Source organism: Haemaphysalis longicornis, unplaced genomic scaffold (assembly GCF_048455015.1).
Source record: "Haemaphysalis longicornis isolate Haplotype H1 unplaced genomic scaffold, Haemaphysalis longicornis Haplotype H1 scaffold_1, whole genome shotgun sequence".
Lineage (NCBI taxonomy): Eukaryota > Metazoa > Arthropoda > Arachnida > Ixodida > Ixodidae > Haemaphysalis > Haemaphysalis longicornis.
This window is the reverse complement of record NW_027526203.1, coordinates 389,526,080-389,549,176: the sequence shown is the minus strand read 5'-3', so window position 1 is coordinate 389,549,176 and position 23,097 is coordinate 389,526,080. Positions and strand designations below refer to the sequence as shown.

General features: G+C 49.3%; 1 protein-coding gene and 1 non-coding gene across 3 annotated transcripts in view; both read right to left on the bottom strand.

Annotated features, from left to right (window-relative positions):
• Nucleotides 1–3,101: 3,101 nt before the first annotated feature.
• LOC144155255 (bromodomain-containing protein 7-like) overlaps nucleotides 3,102–23,097 on the bottom strand; it is a 77,203-nt gene continuing 57,207 nt past the window's right edge. Inside the window, exons 15-16 of one of the 2 annotated variants that reach the window (XR_013319546.1) lie at nucleotides 3,591–4,468; nucleotides 3,102–3,521 (exon numbers count right to left, since the gene is read on the bottom strand). Coding sequence is in view for 1 of the 2 variants with exons in the window: in XM_077686582.1 (XP_077542708.1) it covers nucleotides 4,043–4,468 (426 nt within the window). In the remaining variant the exon portion in view is untranslated. Of the gene's footprint in view, nucleotides 3,522–3,578; nucleotides 4,469–23,097 lie in introns of those variants that run through there. The other variant, XM_077686582.1, reaches the window with a different exon arrangement.
• Nucleotides 6,033–6,105, bottom strand: Trnar-ccu (transfer RNA arginine (anticodon CCU)). The gene has a single exon. It is a non-coding gene; the product is annotated as a tRNA-Arg (tRNA).

Below are 23,097 nucleotides of genomic sequence, written 5' to 3'. Positions count from 1 at the left end.
GCACCCTTCTGAGGACACTCAATTGATGCGACTTGCCAAGCTTAAATTGATAGAAAACGTCAGCATACGGAGGCTGAAATAAGAGACATGAATGTCTAGCCAATCTCAAGGCTGGGATAGCATTCTAACATAATGGCTTGGTGGTGTTCGTTTGATAGCTAAAAGAAAACCCGGCATACTAGGCGCGTGAAGAGCTGCCGAATAGTTTCAAACACCAAAAAATTTTCAACGTGCGATGAAGTCTCTTTTAAACGCGGGTGTCTTTGATGTTTCGTACACGCAGGAACGCCCACATACGCGCACAAACCCACACCAACACGCATGCACACAGAAAGCAGCCATCGCCAACAGGAATCAAACCCGCAACCTGACGCTCAGCGGCAGAACGCTACAGAGCCATTCCTGCGGGTGATGACGGTGGTAAAAGGCGTTGGAAATACAGAGCTTAGTATAGCGTTTTAAGCCCTACGCAAAGAGTTACCGTGCGCTATTCCCTTCCGTCGGTCGCACTACGCATGCGCAGTACGCAAAGTTGGTTTTGCGTTTAGACGCCGTAAAACGAACGCACGGTATTCCAGCAGAGTAGCGTGCGTACGCTACGTCCCTTGCGTGTCCCCGTGTTTACAACATGGCGGCAGGTAGAGCGGAGCACCTCAACGCTTTCGTCCCTCTGTGAGCAGTAATTTGCATCTTACAGAAGTTTTTTGCACCAGTCTTCTTAAATACATCCCGTGGTCTTCACATTGCTCTCGTGGTGAGCGAAACTAACGTGTCATCGCTGACTGCCCGAACAAAGCTCCTGCATGTCAGCGTCCCATGCTGCCACGGCGTGTGCTGTTGACGCGTTCGCCTCACGGTGGAAGGCGTCGGTGTGCTTCTGCGGGTGGACTGTGCTTGCTAGCGACGACTCCACCCAGTGCGTGCGGTTAAAAGCCTTCTTTCTCCGCTTGCGCAAGAGTGAAGTTACATGCTGTTCGACCCCGCAAATCGCGGAAAGTGCGTGCGATGTTTACGACGGGCTGGAGGCAAAAGATCGCGTTTTGTTCATGTGCTTCCGCCTCGCCGTGCAAGCAGTTACGTCGTCACGTCGCGCTTGTTCGAAATAGATTTATGGATTGTTTTCGAGTCGAATAAAATGTATGCATAAAACCCGGTCCTTTGGTTCTGAGCGTTGTGTACGATCGCAAAAATACCTAACCTCGGGGCTTCAATGCTTCATCTATAGAGTTAATATTTATAATATTAATAATATTTATAGTTATATCATGTTGCGCACGTTTTGCATTCAATACTAACGGGAAGGCGTTTGGCTCCGCTGATTGGGTAGTCGTGCAAAATTCCAGGTGCTCGCTCAGCCAGACAGAATCGCTTCGCATTCGGTTCAACAGATGACGCAGTAAGTGTTAGCGTGCCGCGAAGCAAAACCGACGCAACGCTGTAATAAAACTCTCCGCGCGGAGCCGCAGTAGCGTGCTGCAAAAATTTAACGTTTAGCGTACGCAAAAGCAGAAAACGCTATACTACAACTCTGTAATGGCTCTGCGATTATACCTGTACCGTTGTTTGCTTGCAGGTAGCCTTTAACCGCGTGTGCACGTCACTGTTGCGTTTAAATTTGCGCGAAATAAGTCTCTCTGCAAAAAAAAAAAAAAAAAAAGTTTTTTCCGCTAACGTAAATAGGAAGCCTTCCATATTTTAGCAGCCCCATAATTTCCCTGCTGAATAATCGCCCCAACCTCGAGTTTATAAGCCAGTTATATTTCCTAAGATGAAGTTAATTGTTAGCTTTCCTCGAAGGCGTAATGCCCATCAAGCGCTATTCAGGCATAAACTGCCGAGAATTCTCGGATATCTTCGCGCATTCAATCTCGGATATCTTCGAGCGTACCCTGAAAGTGTTTGAAGTCTCTACCACAATCGCTTCCCAATTTGAGTAAGTAATTTTTTATAATGACCAGATCCACACTCATCCCGTTGGTCAAACCCACACCTGCTGTCAAAGTACTCATCGCGTTTGGCCTCCTTCCTTGCATAATGAGACTTGCGCTTGGCGGACCGCTAGGATGCGGCCCCACGCGACATGATGAACATAACGTCGGGTATGACTGACGTCGCCGAGTGCGGGCTTGTTAACCTAATCTCTTACTTCCAGCCGCCTCTACAGTCACCTTTCGCCCCTCCAGGGCCTCTCGACCAATCATCTCGAATGCTACTCACAGCCCCACACCGCCTCACTCTTGGGTTGACCCTGATTTCCTTTGCCCCCAATTCCTGCCAGGACCGCGGAGCCGCCGCCACTAAATTCTGAGCTGAAAGCCTAAAAAAATGTTCATGTTTGCTGCTTAGTATATGGACTGCAACACAACTAACTTGAAGCGCGCTCTGTGGGCCATAGAGAGCAGCCTCCTAAGTCATCCGCTCATATATAACCCCCGCTGCCACGCGGCGGCCACTGACGTCACGGCCCTTCTCCCTTGGAGCCCCATTTGAATCGGCTCACATGGCCTGCGAGTATGTAACCCCCATCACGAGTCCGCGCTTTTTGTACCCACATGCCTCTGTCCGTGGGTCCACAAAACACAACCAGTTTCAGGGTGTACACAACTCCCGTTACCCCGTCCGTGCGCCCATGCATAATCCGAGTGTCCTTGTCCGCGTCTCCGTAACTTCTCACACCCCTACCAGTACACCCATAACCGACATACCCTATACTTGTGTGTCTGTAACCAACCCGTCCTGTCCACGTACTTCGAGCAGACGTGCTCCTGTCCGTGCACCAGGAACGGAGGCACATGCCCTGTTCGCGTGTCTGGAACCGACAAGCCCCTTGCCCATATGTGCCCGTAAACAGCATGCTCCTGTCCACTCATTCGTAAATGAGATGCCACTCTCCATGCGTCTATAACATACAAACCTCTGCCCACGTGCGCGTGCCGTACGCGTTCCTTTTCGTGCATCCGTAGCATTCTGTTTCAATAGAAATAACAACTATCACAAACAGGAAGCCCACACAATGACAACGGGCAGAACACTGTACTCTCAAATAATCTGTACAAAGACAGACATACGCAGCAGCGCAACACGAAACAACATATCAAACTGTGCGCACCAAGAACGAACAAAAACAAACAAACAAAGCAAACCTCTCGGCGAAAAGCGGCAGAAAGTATACCTCTCGCGAAGACCAAAAATCCAACGTGGGCTTACACAATGATCGTTGTTACGCCTACCAGTGTGAAACGCTCCTAGTAGTAGATGTGTTTAGTGGCCTATAGGTATCAATCCAAGTTGTATATGGCCAAGAACTACACATACCCATTCGCGTGACCGGAACCAGCATGCACCCATGTTTCTCAAAATAACGCCGGTATAGACGCTGTACTTGTCTTTTCGAGCCTGAACCGAGCTCTGGCTATGCGAGAAAGAGCTGCCCATCGCATACTACCACTCATGTTAATGGACCAATGGTTTGCATTCTGTAGTCCTACCGCACCAGCCAGCTTTGTACGCAATAGTAACACCTAGAGTAACCTTATTAGTAACCTTAGAGTAACACCAATAGTAACCTTATTTAGTGACACTAGTAACACCCACGTGGATAACGTTTCGCTCCTTCTGCAAAGTCTGCGGGATTGCGAATGATTCAGATAGATAAACGAAAATATAGTGACTCAGAACGGACTATGCCGCCCCTTAAAATAGCGCCAGTTTATAAGTCTTACCCCTTACCGGTTGTCAAGACTCGTATTGTAAGGAACAGGGGTCCAACTAGCACCTCGCACCAGAGCTAACGAATCGTTCCGTCGTACGTCGCCATCACATGAATTTCCAACCACGCAAACAACCAGCGAAACAAGACTTGCGAGTATCTACGGGACCTCACACGCGGACAGTTACAGACAACAAAAGCTTACGGAAAACGTCCCGATGGCGTCTCACCACACCACAGTCCATGGGCACGGATGTCTCTGGTGTTCGTGACTGGGCGAGACTGGTGATGAGGTGGGGCTCCTCAGGCCGACACCGCGAAGCGCACACGGTGTCAGGCTGCGTCGATGCTAGGCCTTGGCCGCACTGGGCTGTCAGATCCCCCGCCTCGGGCGCAAGGCATGCGGGCACCGGGGCTGCAGGAGCACCCCTCCGGAACGGGACGAAAGGTACGCCAGGAACGGTTGCCGGCTCGGCGGTCCAAGAACACAGCGCGAACCTCCGCAACGATCAAGCAGCTTCGTTCTGACCGTCTCTTCTTAGCGCGCCTCCGTCTTTTTTCTCCTCCTCTCCCTCGTTTTTCGCCAGCCTGATGCAGCCGTCTGACCAGCCGAGGGGTTGACCACACACACTTTCCCTTCATCTTATCACATGTATCCCCTGAAGCGATGCACTCCTTCGAGATTTTACCGCCTGGGCCCAAGGACTCCTTCCAGCATATAATCAATGAGCGACGAGTGCCGGTAACCAGGATGGGTCCCTGGGAGAAAAAGGAAGCATCAATGTTAAAAACGCTATTTCAACTCCTTTTAAAATTGGTCCAGTTTTCAAGGTCCTATGGCCCACATTGTTTCACCCCAACCTTTCGTTCGAAAAAAAAATTACAAGAATGTGAAGGCGAAAGTCTAGTTGGACCTTATGTTGATCTTCTCTGGAACTTTCTGCGAAATTTTGCGGCCGCGCACGACACCACTTGACCAGCCCCCTAGACAGCACCTTTCGAAGCTCATTGCGCACGCTAGCCATCGCTGGAACAACCCGTTCGCCCCTGTCAGTACTTTCACCTCAAGGCAGGTCGTATTGCCCGTGGAGCAGCCACCGGCGCTTTGGATACTGGAGCCCCGGACTAGGGGCACCCAACACGTAGTAACACTCCATGTGTATATATATATATATATATATATATATATATATATATATATATATATATATATATATATATATATATATATATATATATATATATATATATATATATATATATATATATATATATATATATATATATATATATATATATATATATATATATATATAGAAAGAAAGAAAGAAAAGCCGGCAGTCTACAACGCCAAAAAAAGCAAAGGGGAATGGTGGTAGACTATTTTTTATCGTTAGTGACGTTACATTATTTTTTCTTTTATTAATTACGTGAGAAAGAAAGAAAGAAAAACACGCGCCCAGAGTGGGGACCGAACCCACGCCTTTCGATTAGATCTCGAATGCCTTACCAATTCGGCTATCTGGGCGACTGTGTTCCCCTTCACTTTCTGGGGTATTTATATTTACTACAACTGTATCTGACGCTTGAGGGTGGTAGCCAGCGGCGCCCCTCAGACTACACGGGGAGAAGGGGACCTTCTTTTCAACCCCCGGGGCGTGACGCGAACGTCTACAGCCTGTCATAAGCGGGTAAGGCATTCGAGATCTAATCGAAAGGCGTGGGTTCGGTCCCCACTCTGGGCGCGTTTTTCTTTCTCACGTAATTAAAAGAAAAAATAATGTAACGTCACTAACGGTACAAAATAGTCTAACCATTCCCCTTTGTTTTCTTTGGCGTTGTAGACTGCCGGCTTTTCTTTCTGTATTTCCTAACGAGCCCCTCATTTCCAAACCCTATATATATATATATATATATATATATATATATATAGAAATAAGGGTTGGCAGTCCAGAAAACCTCGGAAAGCGAAGGGGAGAATGAGGTAGGTCATTGTAACCGATAAACAATTTGTAAAGACAGAAAGAAAGTGGAGAAAAAATGCCCGCCGGGTAGGATCCCAACCCACGACCTCCAGAATACGCGTCTCGTGCGATGACCACTACGCTACTGGCAAGGCTATTTTCCCCTCCACTTTCTGGGGTACTTATGTGGATGAGAAAATAGCCCCGCCGGTAGTGTAGTGGTCATCGCACTAGACGCGTAATCTGGAGGTCATGGGTTCGGATCCCAGCCGGCGGGCATTTTTTTCTCCACTTTCTTTCTGTCTTTACAAATTCTTCAGCTGTTTGTCATTAGAAAGACAGAAAGTGGAGAAAAAATGGCCGCCGGGTGGGATCCGAACCCACGACCTCCAGATTAGGCGTCTAGTGCGATGACCACTACACTACCGGCGGGGCTATTTTCTCCTCCACATAAATACCCCAGAAAGTGGAGATTCGACAGCCACTGATCCTTAAACGTGCGCTGAAATCTCTAGATGCGGGCGTTTTGTTTTAGAGGGAAAGCTCGGTGCGCTACATCCTTCAACGTTATTCACCCAGTCCCCAGTGACCTTCAGCCACCGGCGCGCAAGCTGCACCTTTTAAAGCCAAGCTTTCTACCTCTACCAGCCAACGGTTCCTTCGCTGCGTACGCGACAAGAAACTCCCAGCGCGGCTAGGGAGTGGGAGGGCGGTTTTCACTCACGGAGCACAGTGTAGATGGCGCGGCGAATGGTTAACCAGCGTTCCCCGCGCGCAGTTGCCTGCTCACACCGGCGGGCGCGTCGGTGGGACGGCTTTGTCGTCTGCTTTAGCGATGGTTGTTTTGGGCCTGTTTTTGGTGCAGCTTCGCGTCCATCGCGGTTCCTTCGCACGGCTTGATTAACTTGTTTGACAGCACCTCCAGAGTAACCTGCTCGCGACGGAATTAAGTGGTCGCACGGCAAACATACGTTAAGGATTGGTTTGCAGAGCGGGAAAACAAAATGTACAAACCACATACAGACATCTGGCCGATAGAAAAACGCTACCTTTTGCGCACTGCTTGCCACGAATGGGACTCCGTTTCCTAAATAGGTGAATACCAATTCGGTTGTGCTTGAAGACGTATTACAAAAGGCGAAAAAAGCAACTGGCTCTGATAAATAGCGATTATATAAGTTTCACCAGCTTCCACGCAATTCTCGAAATTACTAAAATAACTAGTTTAAATCGGTAGAAATGGGAATCGCTAAGATTACATGCCGAATTGTTTCGGTGTCTGCGCTTGTGTCGCGCGGTGGTGTAGCTCCGAGCTAGCACATCAGGATGGCTAGGTTCCGCTGTCTCACCCTTCGAAAGACGCACCTCTCCGTTTTCTTTCTGCCAACGCACGGCCAGGCTACAGCGGCGGCGTCCGCCGCTGTAGCCCGGCCGTGGCAGACGCTGCTGCGTTCGGGACTCCGCCCTCGCGAATTCCAGGTAACGGCCGGCAGAATCTCTGGTTTCCCACTTTGTAGAGCCACGTGTGTGAATTCAAGTGACGTCGCTTGGGCAATTGTTGTGGGTGTTGTTTAAAGCTTTGCTTTCCAACCACCTTTGCAGCGTGGATTGTAGCCATTTTTTTTCTTAACGCTTCGGTCACTCGGAGCCTCGCCGCTGAGGTACCACGTGGCTAGGCGACAGGAAAAGGCTGCTTCACCTGCGCTTCATCGCTCTGCGCCGGTGGGTCTTCCGCGCATGCATTTCAGCGCTAGCGAACCACGTGACTAGGAGAGTGTTTGACGGCTGCTTCGACGGCGCTTAGTCCCTCAGTCTCGCCATCGATGGCGCGCCGGCTGGGCTGTCTGTGCGTTCCCTTCAGGGCAAGCGAAAGGTGACGCCAATCATCCAGTAGATATAGCTAGACCGCAGGCAGCGAAATCTCAAGCAAGGCAAACCTCCACGAAACAAGGTATGCCTAGTCTGCTTTCGCTCGTGATAACTAGGTTTAGGAGTGTTAAAACTGGGCCTTTTTTTCGCCTGTTTCTGCTTTGTGTGCAGGGGAAACTGCAGCGAGGTCCCACTTGTGTCACATGCAAACATACGCCCAGGATGTTACACCATTGTTGTAACAGTTAAAAATGTTTTTGTTAAAGCCAAGCTTTCTGTCTCACTGATGGCGCCTGAAGTCCACCTCAAAACACACTGCAGGAAAGCCAACTTTTCGGAGTGTGACGATGATGATCGTGGGTGAAGTGAAAGAAAAAAACGATTCCTGTAGTCGGAATCGAACATGGGTCCCTCGCTTTACGGAGCCAACGTTTATCCGATGCGCCATTCCGACACGATCGAAGCTTAAAGCGAAGCTTTCTATGTCTCATTGATTGCGTCTGTAGTCCACCTCAAAACCCACTGCAGGAAAGCCAGCTTCCACCTGTAAAGCGTACTCTGCCTCAAATATACTCTTTCACAGGTAAAGCCTGCTTTAGGTTTCGGATCAGCATAGGAATCCCTCCCGGGAATGCTTCGCGTTCAACCATCACTGTCGTTAGGCGGATGGGTGCATTTTTTACAAATCGCTCGCTTTTTCACGTCCAAATTTAGCACGAAGATAACATTTTGCAGGGAAAACGCCTACGTAGTCATTTCGAAATCGAATTAAAATCAACTTTCGTCAATGTGGGCGCATTCCGCAGCGTACAAAAAAAGTTATACGAAACAGCCAGACAAATGCTGCCACCGATCTCAGCGTTAAACCATATACGTCAGGCCATAAAGCGCTATCTACGTGCGAAACTTCAAAGCCAATAAAGTAGTTTTTGCTAAAAACCCTGAACAATGACATGTGATTGGAATGTCCATTAACATATTTACACTGCTTACATTACTGTTGCAATACCCTGTGCCAGTAAAGCAGCCTGACCCGTCGCACTGGCTATGGCGTTGTGCTGCTGGGCCCAAGGTCGCGGGCTCGATCCCGGCTGCGGTGGCTGCTTTTCTAATGGAGGCAAAAAGCAAAAATCCCGTGTGTTCGAGATTTTGCCGCACGTTAAAGATCCCCAGGTGGTGGAGATTAATCCGGAGCCCTCCACTACGGCGCGCCTCATAACCCAGGTGTAGCTTTGGCGCGTTAAACCCCAAGTTGCTGCCTTCAAGTTCAACGTAGTAACTGACTCCCAGTTACCGAAAAAGTGACAATCCGTGAGGAACGTGTCAACCGCATTTGAAGACTTCCCAAGTTGCCCGTTCCTACCTTATGAACAGAGAGGATATGCGCTTGGTTTGGCGTTTCCCGTGCAAGAACATCCGACACTTGAGCAGTTTAAATAACTGGAAAATTGTCCGTTTGCAATTCTGCGGCCCCGAACAGCTTCCCGCTAACTGGGCCTTGGCGAGACGCAGTCGTGGGAAGTGCCACCCGCCGAATTCTGGTCACGCAGTAGCGTCCGCCCCACCCTGCGCCGCCACATCGGCAACTCGCATGGCGTCACAACTTCCGCAACCAGGCCTCTGGGTGCAGCCGCGTTGCAGAAACTATCCTGCACGCCACACAGCCATAAAGTTTATCCGTTCGTCTAATGGTTCCACGGCAGCATTTCTCTGCACCTTCTTGCGTGAATTATTTAAGCGCTTAAGTTGCAGGCTTCATGAGAGAGCAAGAGAGCGGGAGAAGGATCGGCCCTTCATACTTGCGACATGTGCGCGTTCCATGCTCGGTCCACAATAAACCCCACCCATATCTTTCTACCGGAGACCTCGGAAACTGTAGGAGCTAACAATAGCTAACAAGCTAACAATTATCCTGGTGCGGTCCTTTGCGCCTGACGCGCCAGTTCAGCGAGCAGCATGTTAAGTGTGCATGCTCAGGACTGCCAACTATCGTTCTTCGCCGGGGGCTCTGTAGCGTTTTTGTCCAGTCAGCTACCTTTGTGCACTGAAATGTGGAACGCACTGTGTGGTGGCTCTCTAGGCGGCCAACGAGTCATCGTTGTGCGATCAGCACAAGAAATGGTTATCCACCCATGAAATAATTTATACTGGTTATCAGGAGGTAACCGTTACTGTGGGCGCCAATACACGGCTGCGGCAGAAGCGTATCGCAGCGAACTATAGCGCAGCGACGAGGTAACGCGCCCAAGTCTGCTTACGCTGAGACTTCGCTGCAAGCGCAGCGTGCCGTTTGCATGACGTCGCTGGGCCTCTGTCATCTATGTCGCTTCTGTCATCTGCCGCTGCGCTTCTGCCAGCCATGTAAACGCGGTCAGTGACTCGGGGTATTCGAGAGAAGTTTGCTGCCTTGCACGCTCCCCAAGTCCAAAATTCAAAATTATACGTTTATGGTCGCTACCCAAGCTGGGATTTCCGTCTGTTGAATCGTTCGTACGTGCTTTCTGAAACTAGACCGCAATGTATGAAGGCTTGTTCATCACCGTATGACTTCCCGTTGCACTTATTCGCCTCTTGACATACGTCCAGCACTCGACAGCCGTAGTATGTATGTGTGCCCATCCATATATCCTCAAGGTGGGCATTCAAATTTCCTACCAGCAGCACTTAACCGTATGCTTTCAAGTCCTTCACATCACTTTTCCCGCTGCCCACCAGCTCCACTTTGTCTTCTATACCTGTGCAAAGATACGCTTCCCTCGACTACGTCTTCCTTGCACCCACACAAATGCTGCTGCATACATCATGCAACTCCCTTTTCCCACTCCGCCTCGCGTGATGCTTACGGCCCACCCATCCTGCTGCACCACTCCCACGTAGTTACCGAGAACAGGTGGCTCATCTACACCTCGCACATGAGCTCCGGTCAGAACGTCAATTCCCTCCTGCAACTGTACTTGAAACTTCAGCTATTTTTTCTCATTAAATCCGTCCCGCACGTCTGCATCGCAAATGTTAATGCCTCGGTTCATTTTCTTTGCTTTACGAGTAAGCTGCCGTGAGTTACTGGTTCCTCTAGCCAGCATTTCCCCCCCATTCAACTACTAAGTCTATCTTTTTGAATGATCAGTACCCCCCCCCCCCCCCCCCTCCTAAGAAGCTCCTGCGCAAGCCGCGAGTCGATACCCTTCAGGTTCAGCTTGGCGCTCGCTGTATCCCGTCACGCACAAACACCACCTCGCGGCCTGCATGGTGCAAATCATGGTTTAAATGACAGCAAAATTCATTACTTTAGCTAGCGTCAAACGTTCCCTGTTTACTGCAACCATAGCTCTGAATTTCCAGCACCTTGCAGACCAGACTTATTATATATTGTGAATTGTATACAAGATTCCGTGCATTAAGTGCCCCTTTTCTTACTAATTGATTGTAAGGTTTAACGCACCAAAGCTACACCTGCGCTATGTGGTGCCCCGTAGTGTATGGCGCCGGGTGAATTTTGACCATCTGGCGGTCTTTCACGTGCGCTGAAATCTCGACACACGGACGTTTTCGATTTTCGCCTCCATCAGAAAAGCAGCCACAGCGCGCAGGGACCGAGCCCGCATCCTCGGCATCAACAGCACAACGCCTTATAGCCATTGAGCCATGCATGGCGGCGGGCCCCCTTATCCCATAATGGTGAGACGCAAAATCTATCGGAACGAATCAGGCAGCCCAAGAACGTAGTCCGGAGACAAAACAGAGCGCAGCGCCGTTGCCGAGCCCTGAGATTGGTCTCACCACAAAATTGACTTAGGTGGAACGGCCATCTTCAACAGCGAGATGAACTGCAGAAAAAATGTCCGGCTGCTACGCCCTATTGAGATGCTTGACCAGCGGAGCTGAAAAGGGGCGATTACGGTGTGTATTTTATGTGGCCATGAAGACAAAATACAAGTTTGTCTTACTCAAAGTATTTGGTGCTTTAAGTATGCTCAGCGCTTGTATGGCAGCAAACAATGCTTTATTCACTGCTAAATTAAACAATTTACGCCAAAATTTCAATTCTCCCGATGCGTTGTATATTTCCTGACGTCATCAATGACCTATTTTGGGCATGTACCCAAAAAGAAAGTTGGTATGCTGACTGAAGCTGCCGCTATATTCACAATGAGCCTTTTGGTATCTTGGTTACCGTCTGCCTTCCTAGGGGGCACAGATATACCGCTCAAAGTAAAGGCCGGGTTCAGACTGTTGCTGAAACTGTCGTAATACCATTAAAGAATGACGTCATTTCAAGCCTCAGCCAACCGAGCTGCGTTACACGCCGTTTTTTGACGTCCATAGCTCACGATATGGCTGTTACGTCGGTAGTCTGAACATAGCTGGTGGCTAATGCTCCTTTTAGAGGCTTCAGCTCAAAGACCGCTGTTTGCACTCGGATTTGCTACAAACCGGACTTGACTCATACCTGCGGAATTTTTGTTAAAGTTGATAGTAATCGTTTCGTGAAACATTAGGTATGTCTCTAGAAACGGGGTCGCGCAAGTGCCAATGTCGCTAATGCAAGTTGACCAGTGTCAGACAAGCCCAACGCACCTGACGGCTGTGTTAACCCTTTGAGGGTCACGGCCGTACATGTTCGCCATCGGCAAACACTTTCAGAATGGTCAATGACGTACATGTACGGCATTGCTTGTATCTTTAAAAAGCACGCCCTTTTCGCCAACTTCTCTTGCTTGGCATGTGCTACCACACTTCGGAAATACGTCAATTTTTTTCTTGCGTAGATGGCTCTTCTTTTTATTTTTTATCATTTACTTCAGCGGCGCGCCGGCTATCGCTTGCGCATCCGCTAACGAGGGGGCGCGCTGGGTATCGCCCACCTAGAGTTCCTGTACATCGCGTAGCGCAAGAGTTGCGCGTCTGATTGCCACATGCCGCGGGTTCCAGCTCGACAGAAAGCCCGCTTTCAGTGCTGCGCACAGTCAGTTCTACCAGAGTCCTCCAATGCTTTACAATAAAGCATTGAAGGACTCTGGTTCTACTCAACTGGGCATCGGCGGTTGTGGAAGCGGCGGCAGCGGCGGCCGCTCATCTGATAAGCGGTCCAATATCGTGCGCCAGTTTTTGCCCGGCCGCTCCTCGCCACTCCTCCTCGCCGCTGCCGCTGGCGCGGCGGCAGCTTTTTCACGCGAGAAGGGTGGCTTTCCCGCACGACCGGGAACTCAAGAAGGCGGATGGAGAGAGAGATAAAAAACTTTATTGACACCACTGGCCCGAAGGGCCGCCACCACGGCTTGTGGTCGGGTGACCAGTGGGCGCTGGGAGTCTTCGTCCGAGCGGCCCAGGGCCTCCGTCCAGTGGTCAGGGGAAGTTATGGTGGGGTGGGGGCGGATGGACGCGCAACTCTGCTCCCCTAGGAACTCAGAGCCCACCGGGCGCCCGGGCCCCTCTCGCTTCTTGCTCCTGCCACAGACCAAGGTGGCCCGCGAAACTGATGAGGCTCTTTTCTCCTTTTTGTATTTTATGGGTGGTGCGCCGTCTATCGCTCCCGCATCCGGCCGCGCGCGGCTGGTTTCGGTATCGTCCTCCGGGCGCTTCCAGCTTTTTGCGGCCGCGAAACTGATGTCTATCTGATTTTTAATTCACTCAAAAGGTGCCGGCTTGCGGCTCTCTCGTTTTTATTTGGAATTTTTCTAGTGTTACTCATGAGTAAACCACATGTATGTAACAACACACGATTTTTTGTCACTTTATGGTCACCCTAAAAAAATTACGATAATTTCTTCTCGAAATACATTCAGCCGAAGAATTTTAAATCAGCAATAAAAAATCGACCCTGGGGGGAAAATTCGACCCTCAAAGGGTTAAGCAGCGTTGGTCGGAGTGCGGCACGCACTGCTATGTTTACGTGTTCGTTCGTAACTGCCATAGCTTACCCCATGCCATTGTTACTGCTGTAAAAATAACATGCACTAAATTAAAACGCAAAAAGCTCATTGTGCAAGCTTATAATCTCTGCTGAGTTTACGTTGGACACTGTCGGCCTCAGCCAATCACCACCAACGGCCCATTACGCGTCATAAGTTCCCTGCAGGAAAGTTGCTAATGTGTCGCATGCTTTTTTTCGTCATTATATTGCTTGAGTGCAATTTACGCTAAAGGGGCCGTTAAGGCAAAATACAACTTAGCTTAATTTGAAAGAACTAGGCTTCAGTACTTCACTCAGCTCCATTCCAGCCACGAAAGACTTATTTTAACCAGAAAAATGCAAGTATTGAAAACTTTCAGATTTCGCGCTACAGAGACGTGTATGGGCTGATGTGACGTGATGTAAGCCAGCACTAAAAGCAATTTTCAGTGTGTTAACTGCACGTTAGCATTCAGTTGATGCGATCAAACGGAACTAGAGAACGCACTACAATCGTTCAGTAATGTCTTAGCGATGGGTTAGTTCGGCGGCCTCTAGTCGCCTAACGAGATTCTGTGACGTCACAGAAAAGTTGCCGGAAAGTGGCGAGGGAGTCGCCACTGCCTCAAATGTTTCCTTTAATATCTTCATTATTTGTTCGAAGTTTGTGATAAAATTGGTATCATTGTTATCAAAACAAAGCAGTCTTTCTAATGAACCAACCTTGTATTTTGTCTTCATGTCCCCTTTAAAAGTGGTGTCGCTGTTATTTTAACGGGGCAATATTTCGAAGGAACCAACCAACCTTGCATTTTTTCTTCATGGGCTCTTTAAGGTTTATCACGCTAGTATATTAAAATGTTTCTGAACTGTTACGTAAATTGGTATCACTTTAAGCGCCCTTTTATGCCAAGCAATGAAGACATGGACACGTTTGGCTTGGGTTTATCACAATGTTTATTTAAATGCTGCCCGTGCGGTTTCGCAAAACCACCATCAATGGAGGGGCTGCAGGGTCGGCACGACGGTGACGTTTGACTCGGCGTCGCATGCCAAATCTTCGGCACGGCAACGATGGAAGGGCTGCTGTCGCTGTTCGCGGCGCCGTTCTTCGTACGTGAAGTTCCCTCTCCCTCACATTTCACATGCGCACTCTCCGCAGGCTGCGTTTCGTCCCACCAACGCTGCCCCCAACACGTCCCCAACACGTGTTACTTCGAGGTGAAACACCCACAGATTCCCTCTCCTCTTATGACTTCTCGGTTTTCTTTTCGCGCATGCACACTGGTTCCTGCGAAGGGCCCTCCTGGCCACGGATTGAGGCTTCGCCTATAGGAACATTCAGCTTAGCTGTAAAATAGAGCTACTTTAGTCGTGGCGCTTGAGAAAAGCACAAAACCTAAACCGTTCCCGCGGAACCCCCCACCGCGTACGCGCACAGGCTGCGCACCACAGCGAGGCCCCTTGTGTGACGCCGCTGCAACGTTGCCTAGTCACCCCTGCAGTTGCGCCCAAGCCCTCGATGACGGCCCGCGTCGATGTAGCGGGGATGGCCAGCTTCCTGCTAGCGGGAGTTGCCTCCGTCGGGACAAGGAGCCAAAGGCAAACGTAGACCTGTTTAATCCATGGCGAAGTGGGTACAGCATATGGAGTGCGACAACATAACTCAAACTGGCAGAGTAACGGCTCCTGAACTCTGTCCAAAATGTACTACCCACTGGTCGTAGCGCCTGCAGTTTTCATAGGCACAAGTAGTCCGTGGGCACAAGTCTAACCGCCAAAAAGTTTGCACACGGCACAGGGGTTTTCGATCGGGGTCCAATAAAAATGCACAGAATTGCCACTCTCTGAGAGCAGCGCGGGAATTCCCAAGTCGAGCGCTGGCCCGCATGCGCAGCAAGGTCTTTCGGCCACTCCACTTTGGAGTTGCTTGTCGAGGCATGAATTCGCGACGGGGGCGGCGGCTGGCGGGGATGGCCTTGCGTCGCTGTGCAACGGCCGCTAGTGCTGCGTGCGGATCGGTCGCACAATAACGAAACATATCGCAGCTTATTCGCAACAGCTTCTCGCACAGATATAGAGACCCCGATGGATAAAGGCCATCAACCATTCTACGGAGGGATGCTCGTGCCGAGCTGCCTGTGGTAGACGTCGACCCCAGGCCTTGGTTGATTCACCCTGTGCTGGGGTCAGAGGCGACTGCGCCCAAGACACCATGCTGTTCGCTCGGGTGGGTCGGTTCCAGGTCGAAGCTTTCCACTGGAACGGCCTGTACTTGGCCAGCCAAGCGCAATCAGAAAACCACTCAAAACCCAACCATAACGCCGGCAAGGGCAATGACAAAACCACGCGGATTTGGCAGAGCTCCAGTGTACAATGGAGCTCTCCCAAGCTAGCCTTTCGCTGCCTGAAAAGCTGTGCTCACCTTACCCCAGTAGCCCCGCAGTAAGTTAGGCACGCGTACCAATTTGAATTGCTGACGTTTCAGACACCTCGGACAATAAAATTCCCAACATAATAATAAAAGTAATCGTAAAGAGTGAAACACAAGTAAGCAAAACAAAAAATTCCTTCGGCACTGAAGCCGGCTTACGTGACATGAAGGCGAAAGCCAAAGATTATCAGGCCACTGCTGCATCGTGTTCGCTTTCGTTTCTACGTCTTCTGACGCGAATTACACTGGCAGGCACACTTGCCGCAATTCACGCGGCAGCTTCCCCCACAGTGAAAGCTCTTCTCTGCGGGCACCTGTTCTACGCACGTGCCGTCGCGTTTACATGTCACGGGCCACGCGTCGGACTAATAATTCCGGCTCCCTTCTGGCCCGAGCGCTCTGGTTAGCACACTTGGCTGCCCCTCTGGCGATACAGCTAGGTTAAAGTCCCACACGAACCACAATGTGTTTTTATTTATTTTCTTTTTACAGCGGCGGCCATTTTGGTGTCATTCGTGTAGTCGCCGACAACTACAGTCACTTTCGCGTTTGATGAGACATCTGAGGCTTTCGCCTGAAGACATTCAAGAAAGCCTGCTACTTGCTTGCAGAGTTCGATTTGGGCTACTAACAATGTCACGTGTTTATTTGTAACGCACTTTTGAGGCAGCCGTTTGAGAAATTTTGAAACTGCTTGACGATAGCCGTCATCCTCCGCGACAAATAATGAGCGTACGAGGAAACGGGGCGCCGGATTTTATACCGCTCAAACAAAATGCGCGCACCCCTGAGCCGCTGTACATCTCTTGACGTGACGTCAGCGTCAGCTCAGGCCTTTATCCCTCGGCGTGCCGTCTCAAAAAACTAAACTCAAAAGTTCGCACGGAGTTCTCTGCGTCGCGCAAACGTCCCAGCCATTAGTATCGTTGCAAAAGGCGGCCTTTCGTTATCGCAAGGCCTAGGTGCTCCGACCTCTATTGGGCATATTCTAAACAAAACAAACCTAGCCAATAAGTTTGCGCCACAAAGCTGGTAGAACACTACAGTAGCCGACCGTTTTTTCGGACTCGGAAAATTCGGACTTGATGTATATTTCGGACTTTTATTTCCCGAGGAACCGCCAGTTGTCCTATAGGAGTGATGACTCCCGGATTTTTCGGATTGCTCTTTTATTCGGACTATTTTTCATTCCCCTCCAGGTCCGAAAAATCGGTGTATTCGTCTCCGTTCTCGATATTTGCGTTCAGCTATCTTCTCCCTCTTCTCAAACGTTACGTTCTTTTTAGCAACGCCCTCACAGTCAGATCATATTGTAAACACGTGCTATTCTTCTTCTGATGGGCTCCCAAACCTGCCCTGCTTGAGTGCTGCAAGGTTTCATAAGTCAGCTCAGTCAAAAGCTGTGCCGCAGCTCCTACGAGCTCAGATGACTTCTGTCACCTGTCGTCTGATGCATGACGCGTTCTGTCACGACGTTGTCGGTATACACTCCAGAACTTCCACCTCCTTGTTTCGCGAACCGTCCACGATTTCAACGGCAGTATTTGCCACGAGTCCTCAGGACGGAATGTCCAACCACGCGCTTTGTTGGAAACATTTAAGGACACCGGACTCTCGCTGCCCTTCCTCGGTTACCTAAACCCGTGGAAACGCAGAAACGACGCGCTCCGACGCACCGCCGTTCTCTAGTGCCACCGCAACCTCTTCAAATACGAGCTCGCGAGCACCGGAACTATCCCCCCCTCCCCCCCCCCCCCCCCCCCCCAAAAAAAAAAAAAAAAATCAGTGCCCTCCCACTCTGTGTAGAATGGCCAGCGAAGACGGTCGCAGTCCAGGAGTGAACGAAACCAAGCACGTTTGGAAGTAATTTGCCGTTGAGCATACTTCCTAGCAATTAGCTGAATGAAACTTGTAAGGACTACAGTTTTGCTCGGGACAAACATGTGGCTGTCCGTTTCCCTCCCGCGTCGTAGGCATCTTGCTGTCTGTGACACCCCAACGCACACCACTCGACCACAGGTCGCATCGGGCCATGAGCCGTCCCCTATGAATTCTCTCTCTCTCTCTCTCCCCAGCAGAGCGGACATGTCAACAGTGAGCGCGTGAAGCCTGCTCGAGCGTGCACGCCCCCCCCCCCCCCTTCCAAAAAGAAAAAAAAATACACGCATAAGTACCGCAGAAGGTGGGGGGGGAGGGGGGGGGGGGGAGAGGGAGACGCCGCACGTGGCGAGCAGTTCACACGACTCGGGGAAGAGGCGGCAGCAGTGGAGAGGAATATAAAGTGAGGCTGGAACCATACCCCTTCCATAGATCGCCATGCTTCACTGCGCAACACACAATATGGAAAAGCCAGCTTACAAAGACCAAGCTTACACGATGATGATGATGATGATTCCTATTGGTTTCCCCTTTGAAGCGGGGTGATGACATGTCATCTTACCAAAAAGGACTAATATAACCATGTTTTACACTCTTGGTTTAATACTAGCGCTGCTTAGGGCAGGCACTAAAGCTTATTAGGCCCGAAATATTTTCTTTTCCCTGTTACAGGTGGTAACTGTCCTAGGCAATATTCCCCTCTCTGCTTTTCGTCCACCAGCATTCTAATCTTCTTTTCGTCCCCTCGACAGCCTTGAAGTTAACTTCCTCTCTGATACCCTTAAATCCTAGGGCTTCTGAAAGCCCAATATTCCCTTCATGTAGATTTGGATGGATACCCTCACATTCTAACACTATGTGCCGCATAGTTTCTGTTTCTTTTCCGCAGACCACACATACCCCATCATTTTGTGAATACTTCCTCACAAAACTCTTAGTTCGCAGGCAACCTGCTCTAGCCTCAAAAAGCAAAGCACTGCCCTGGGAATTATCGTAGAAATTTTCCTTTCTGATGTTCATCTTCTCAGCCCTGTACATCTCTAACGACATTTTAGCTTCCATTTTTTACCTCCATTTATTCGTTTCAATCTGCCTTGCCTCTTTTTTGGTTACCTTGGCTGTTTTGGATTCCCCACTGTTCTTTCCGTATTTCATCGTTAGCCTTCTAGTCTTTCTTAACCACTGCGTGTCCACGCTTTTCAAGTATAGGTACCTAAAAACCTTGGGTACCTAAAACACATATATCACTAGAGACGGCTTCACCTCTGCACACAAATGCATTGCTGAGTAGACATGCTTCCAGGGGCAATATAAGACACCATATCGAAATTTGGAGACCCTAAAACCTGTGTTCTATTTTTTGTGAATTTTTCCATACGCTGAACACAAGTCCCCAAGTTTTCGTTCCGTGCGGGCGGGAGAGCTGGGACGATTAAACACAAACACGTTCGCTGTAAAATGAAGCCCCTCTCGCGCAACAGCTGACTGGACCTATTCGAGAATAGATACGGATATTCTGGCGGTAAGCGGCGAGAAACAGCTGCCTGAGTGTGAAGGACAGCAAAAGGGATCGTCGATGCTAATTTTAGAACTTGGTAGGTACACGTTCAGTGGCTCTACGACCTGCCTAATCCACACACTCCCCCGTTAACTGCTGTGGCTCGACGCAAGAAGGGCGAGCAACATCCACTGGTGCTGTTGAATCACATAGTTCTCAATACGGTCTACCGTTAACTACGTGGCCGCGTATGTAAGGCTCTAACAGTTGCATACTTCCTAACTCTCTGTGATCCACCAAGTGGAAAGCAAGCTTTTCATTTTTGTATTTCCCGGTGAAGTGCCCTGGTTTACCATCTCAAACGATTTCTTTCAGCGCTGGGTTTCTGCGCCCGCGTTTTTCTCTCTGTCAGGCTTGCTCTCAGGGTGCAAGTCCCGTGTGCTGCCCTTTCCTTGCCTGATGTCTTTCTGGACGTCCTTCGCCCCTACCCCACGCCGTGCGACAAACTTGTCCGCGGTTCAGCTTATTTGGCTAATTATTTATTTCTCGCCGGTCCTGCACCCAGTGCCCCACATTATCAGGTTGCGGAAGTAAAACTCTACTAAACCCAAAATACTGAACCACCTTCTGGTGCTCACCAAAATCTTTCCCTTTCTAGAGCTACTTCTCAGCGTTTGTCATTACCTTGAAAAAGGAAACTTCGGGTACAATTCGCTTTTAGCTTTCTCAGTTTCATGAAACTTTTAGCAAAACGCTCTGATCACAGTCAGTATATTTAAGCAGGCGACTAGATTTATCCCTATCGCAGTCCTCTGCATCCTCTCTTGGCAAGAGGTGCATCACGCCGGATGCCTCAGGTGACAAAAGCGTAGGCAAGTACTACAGCTATGCCTTGCGAGTAGATTGGTCCTCTTTCCACGCTCGCTCAAAATTGACAACAACAACAACAACAACAACTACAAAAAAAAAAAAAACGATTCCCTCTCCTACCTAGTCCGGTCGCATAATATCTGCCATCATTCATGCATGTAGGCCACTCACCCACCCCGGGCAGCACCCTGCTGTCGTTCCGAACTTGAACGCGCTATATTTCGAATTCGATAATTTTCACCTGAATTTTGTTATCGCTCTTCTCTATCCAGTCGAATTTTCTCTCCCAGCAGTTGAATTTCACTTTCTCTCTTTGCGCTCGGCTCCTGCAGCTTGACGGTTTGCTATCTCCCTTTCGTAAAATAAATGTGTCTCGATAGCTCGTTGTCGCCTGCCTGAGTAGCAAGTACAGCCTCTATCAGCTGGGGCTTCCTCGCTGCGTCAGAAACCACTAAACGCAACCCTTTGGTATGTTCCAACTGCAGTTTTTAGCCGGCAACCGTCCCTTCTTCTCAACACCACCTTCTTTTTTGATCCCGTATCAACACCACGGCTGTTATCCAAACACTGTTTATCTCTCATTTCGACCAAATAAACATGTCTAACAACAACAACAACTTGCTCGCTTGAACACTGAAGCCTGCCAGCATGACCGGAAACTTCGCCATGACGCCACGCGTCATGCTGTACAGTTCCACCCTGGTGACAAGCTACTCCTTGGGATGCCCATTCGCAAGCCAGGACTGTGTGAGAAATTCCAGCATCGATTTATTGGTACCTACACCATCCTAGAAGGAACCTCCCCTGTCAATTACCGCGTCACGCCTTGTTCTCCTCCTACGGACCGCTGCTACAGGGGGAGGGAGATCGTGCAGGTACACAGAATGAAACTGTTCGCGCCTCGCACTCCATGAACGACTGCTCCCAGGCGGTCGCTTTGCGTGCCAGAGTTCTGGGTTGCTGCTCGGAATAAACACGCTGTTCCGGCTGCCTCTGAGATGTCCCTTCTGTGTGATTGCTCTCCTTGATGTCTCCCTCAATAGTTTGGCGAACACGGGCAGCAGCTTATGTCATCCGTGATAGGCAAACACTTGCACCAGGCAGACTGTTACCTGCTTTTTCGCACTGCATCATCTATTTGGGATGCGCCAGATCATACACGACTTGCTCCGCTGATAGTTTTAGATAACTTATGGGGTTGGTGTTGTAGGTGACCGCCTGCATGACGAGTCCAGTAATCTTTAGGCTTGCTCGGAAGGATGATGTAGTCATCAAGCTGGGTTTGAATGACGTTGCAGTCCTTGGCAGCCCTTTTCCTTCTTACCAAAAGGAGCTTGTCCTCTGCGAGGCATGACAGAGGCCGCATTTTTGGGTGTACTGGTTGGCCACGTCGGTTGCCCACTTAAAACTCCCTAAGGAGGTTGTGCCAGTTCAGAGTGCGATGGCATTGGTGTAGAGGCTGTGTATGTTGGGAACATAATAAGCCACTTTGGGAGATCTAGTAGTGTAAGTTTGAATAAAACGGGATACAGACTCCTAAGGAGTGCCCCTGGCTCTCAAGGGGAGGCGACTGTGGTTTGTCCCAAAGGCAAAAAAGAAAAAAAAAAAGAAAAGAAAAGAAACGGTTCTGGTTACTCTAAACTTTACGAAAGTAGCACTCATGGGAAATTATATAATTTTCGTGCTTTAGATAACAAAGTTGTTTCCTTAGCCTTACAGATATGCTGAAGGAGCCCTAAAATGAGCAACATGAACTATGAAAATAAGCGAAAAGCCAGAAAGCTTACTCCGAAGGTCAACATGCAGTCCTGTCAGCTCACAACTGACCACCTTTGATGGAGTTATGACCTAAGGTACAGCTGTACAATCAATACTTCAGACAAGGCTGCCCGAAAGGGCTTGCCATAATTCAAAGCACATGAGGCCAGTAAGTCTGGAGTGGGTCCAGTTCTGATAACCAGGGTGTCGGAGCGAAATGTTTTTTGGTCTGGTTTCTGTTTCGTTCCATAAATAAAAGTTCCGTTCCGGTTCAGCTCTGGAAGGAAGAAAATAATGGTTCGTGTTTGTGTGCAAGAAAAAATTAAGAGAATTAAGAGTTACAAAATTATGTTAAAAAACATTGAGAGTTAAACGATTGTGTTATAAACATTAAGTGCTGCTTATTAATTTTTTGTAAAAATGTCCGTTAAATAGTTCAACTGCTCATAAAAATCTGAGAACACCCAAGAACTACTTGTCATATACCTCTAGATGGCGCAGCTACATACGATGCTCCAAGTTTCCATCCTGGTTCCCAGAAACTACATGCCAGCAGTCCTCAACCTGGCACCCACGTTTGATTGAGAAGCTGTTGTAGAAGAAAAATCTTCGAGTGCCGTTTCCCTCTTAAGGTGGTGGAGGGGTTGTTAGGTGAGAACACTCCAAGCCTCCATAAAATCAGCATGCTGGACATGCATGCTCAATCCTTGAGTATGCCTCTGTCAGAATCGTATAACACCTTGTGAATGTATAGCACCCCCTACAACAATGACGCCGGGCGAAGCTAAGCATGTTAACAAGTAAATGAATAAATAGAAGATAACTAAGGCTGCAACGCCTGCCTTGCAGCCAGCTGCGCGCGGCGATCGTGCAGGGAGCTCAGCCCTGTTCATCGAGACGGACGGAGAGTATCGAAGCAGATAGCAAGCCTGCTGAAGGAGAGAAGGCACCAGCGAGACGAAAGGCGATTTTATGCCTGCGAACAGACGGCAATCTCCGACCTCGCTGCATGGAAGCTGAAATGATTCCTGAAATACCTGAACTTTCCACTCAAACAAAAAAACAAACAATTTTTTTTTTTCAGTTTCGCTCCTGAACGAAATAATAAACAACGTTCTGTCTTGGTTTTCATTCTAGCAAAAAATAGTTTTTTTTTCTTTCATTTTTCGGTTCTGGTTTTCATTCCGTTCTGACACCCTGCTGATAACAGCCGGACCACAAGAC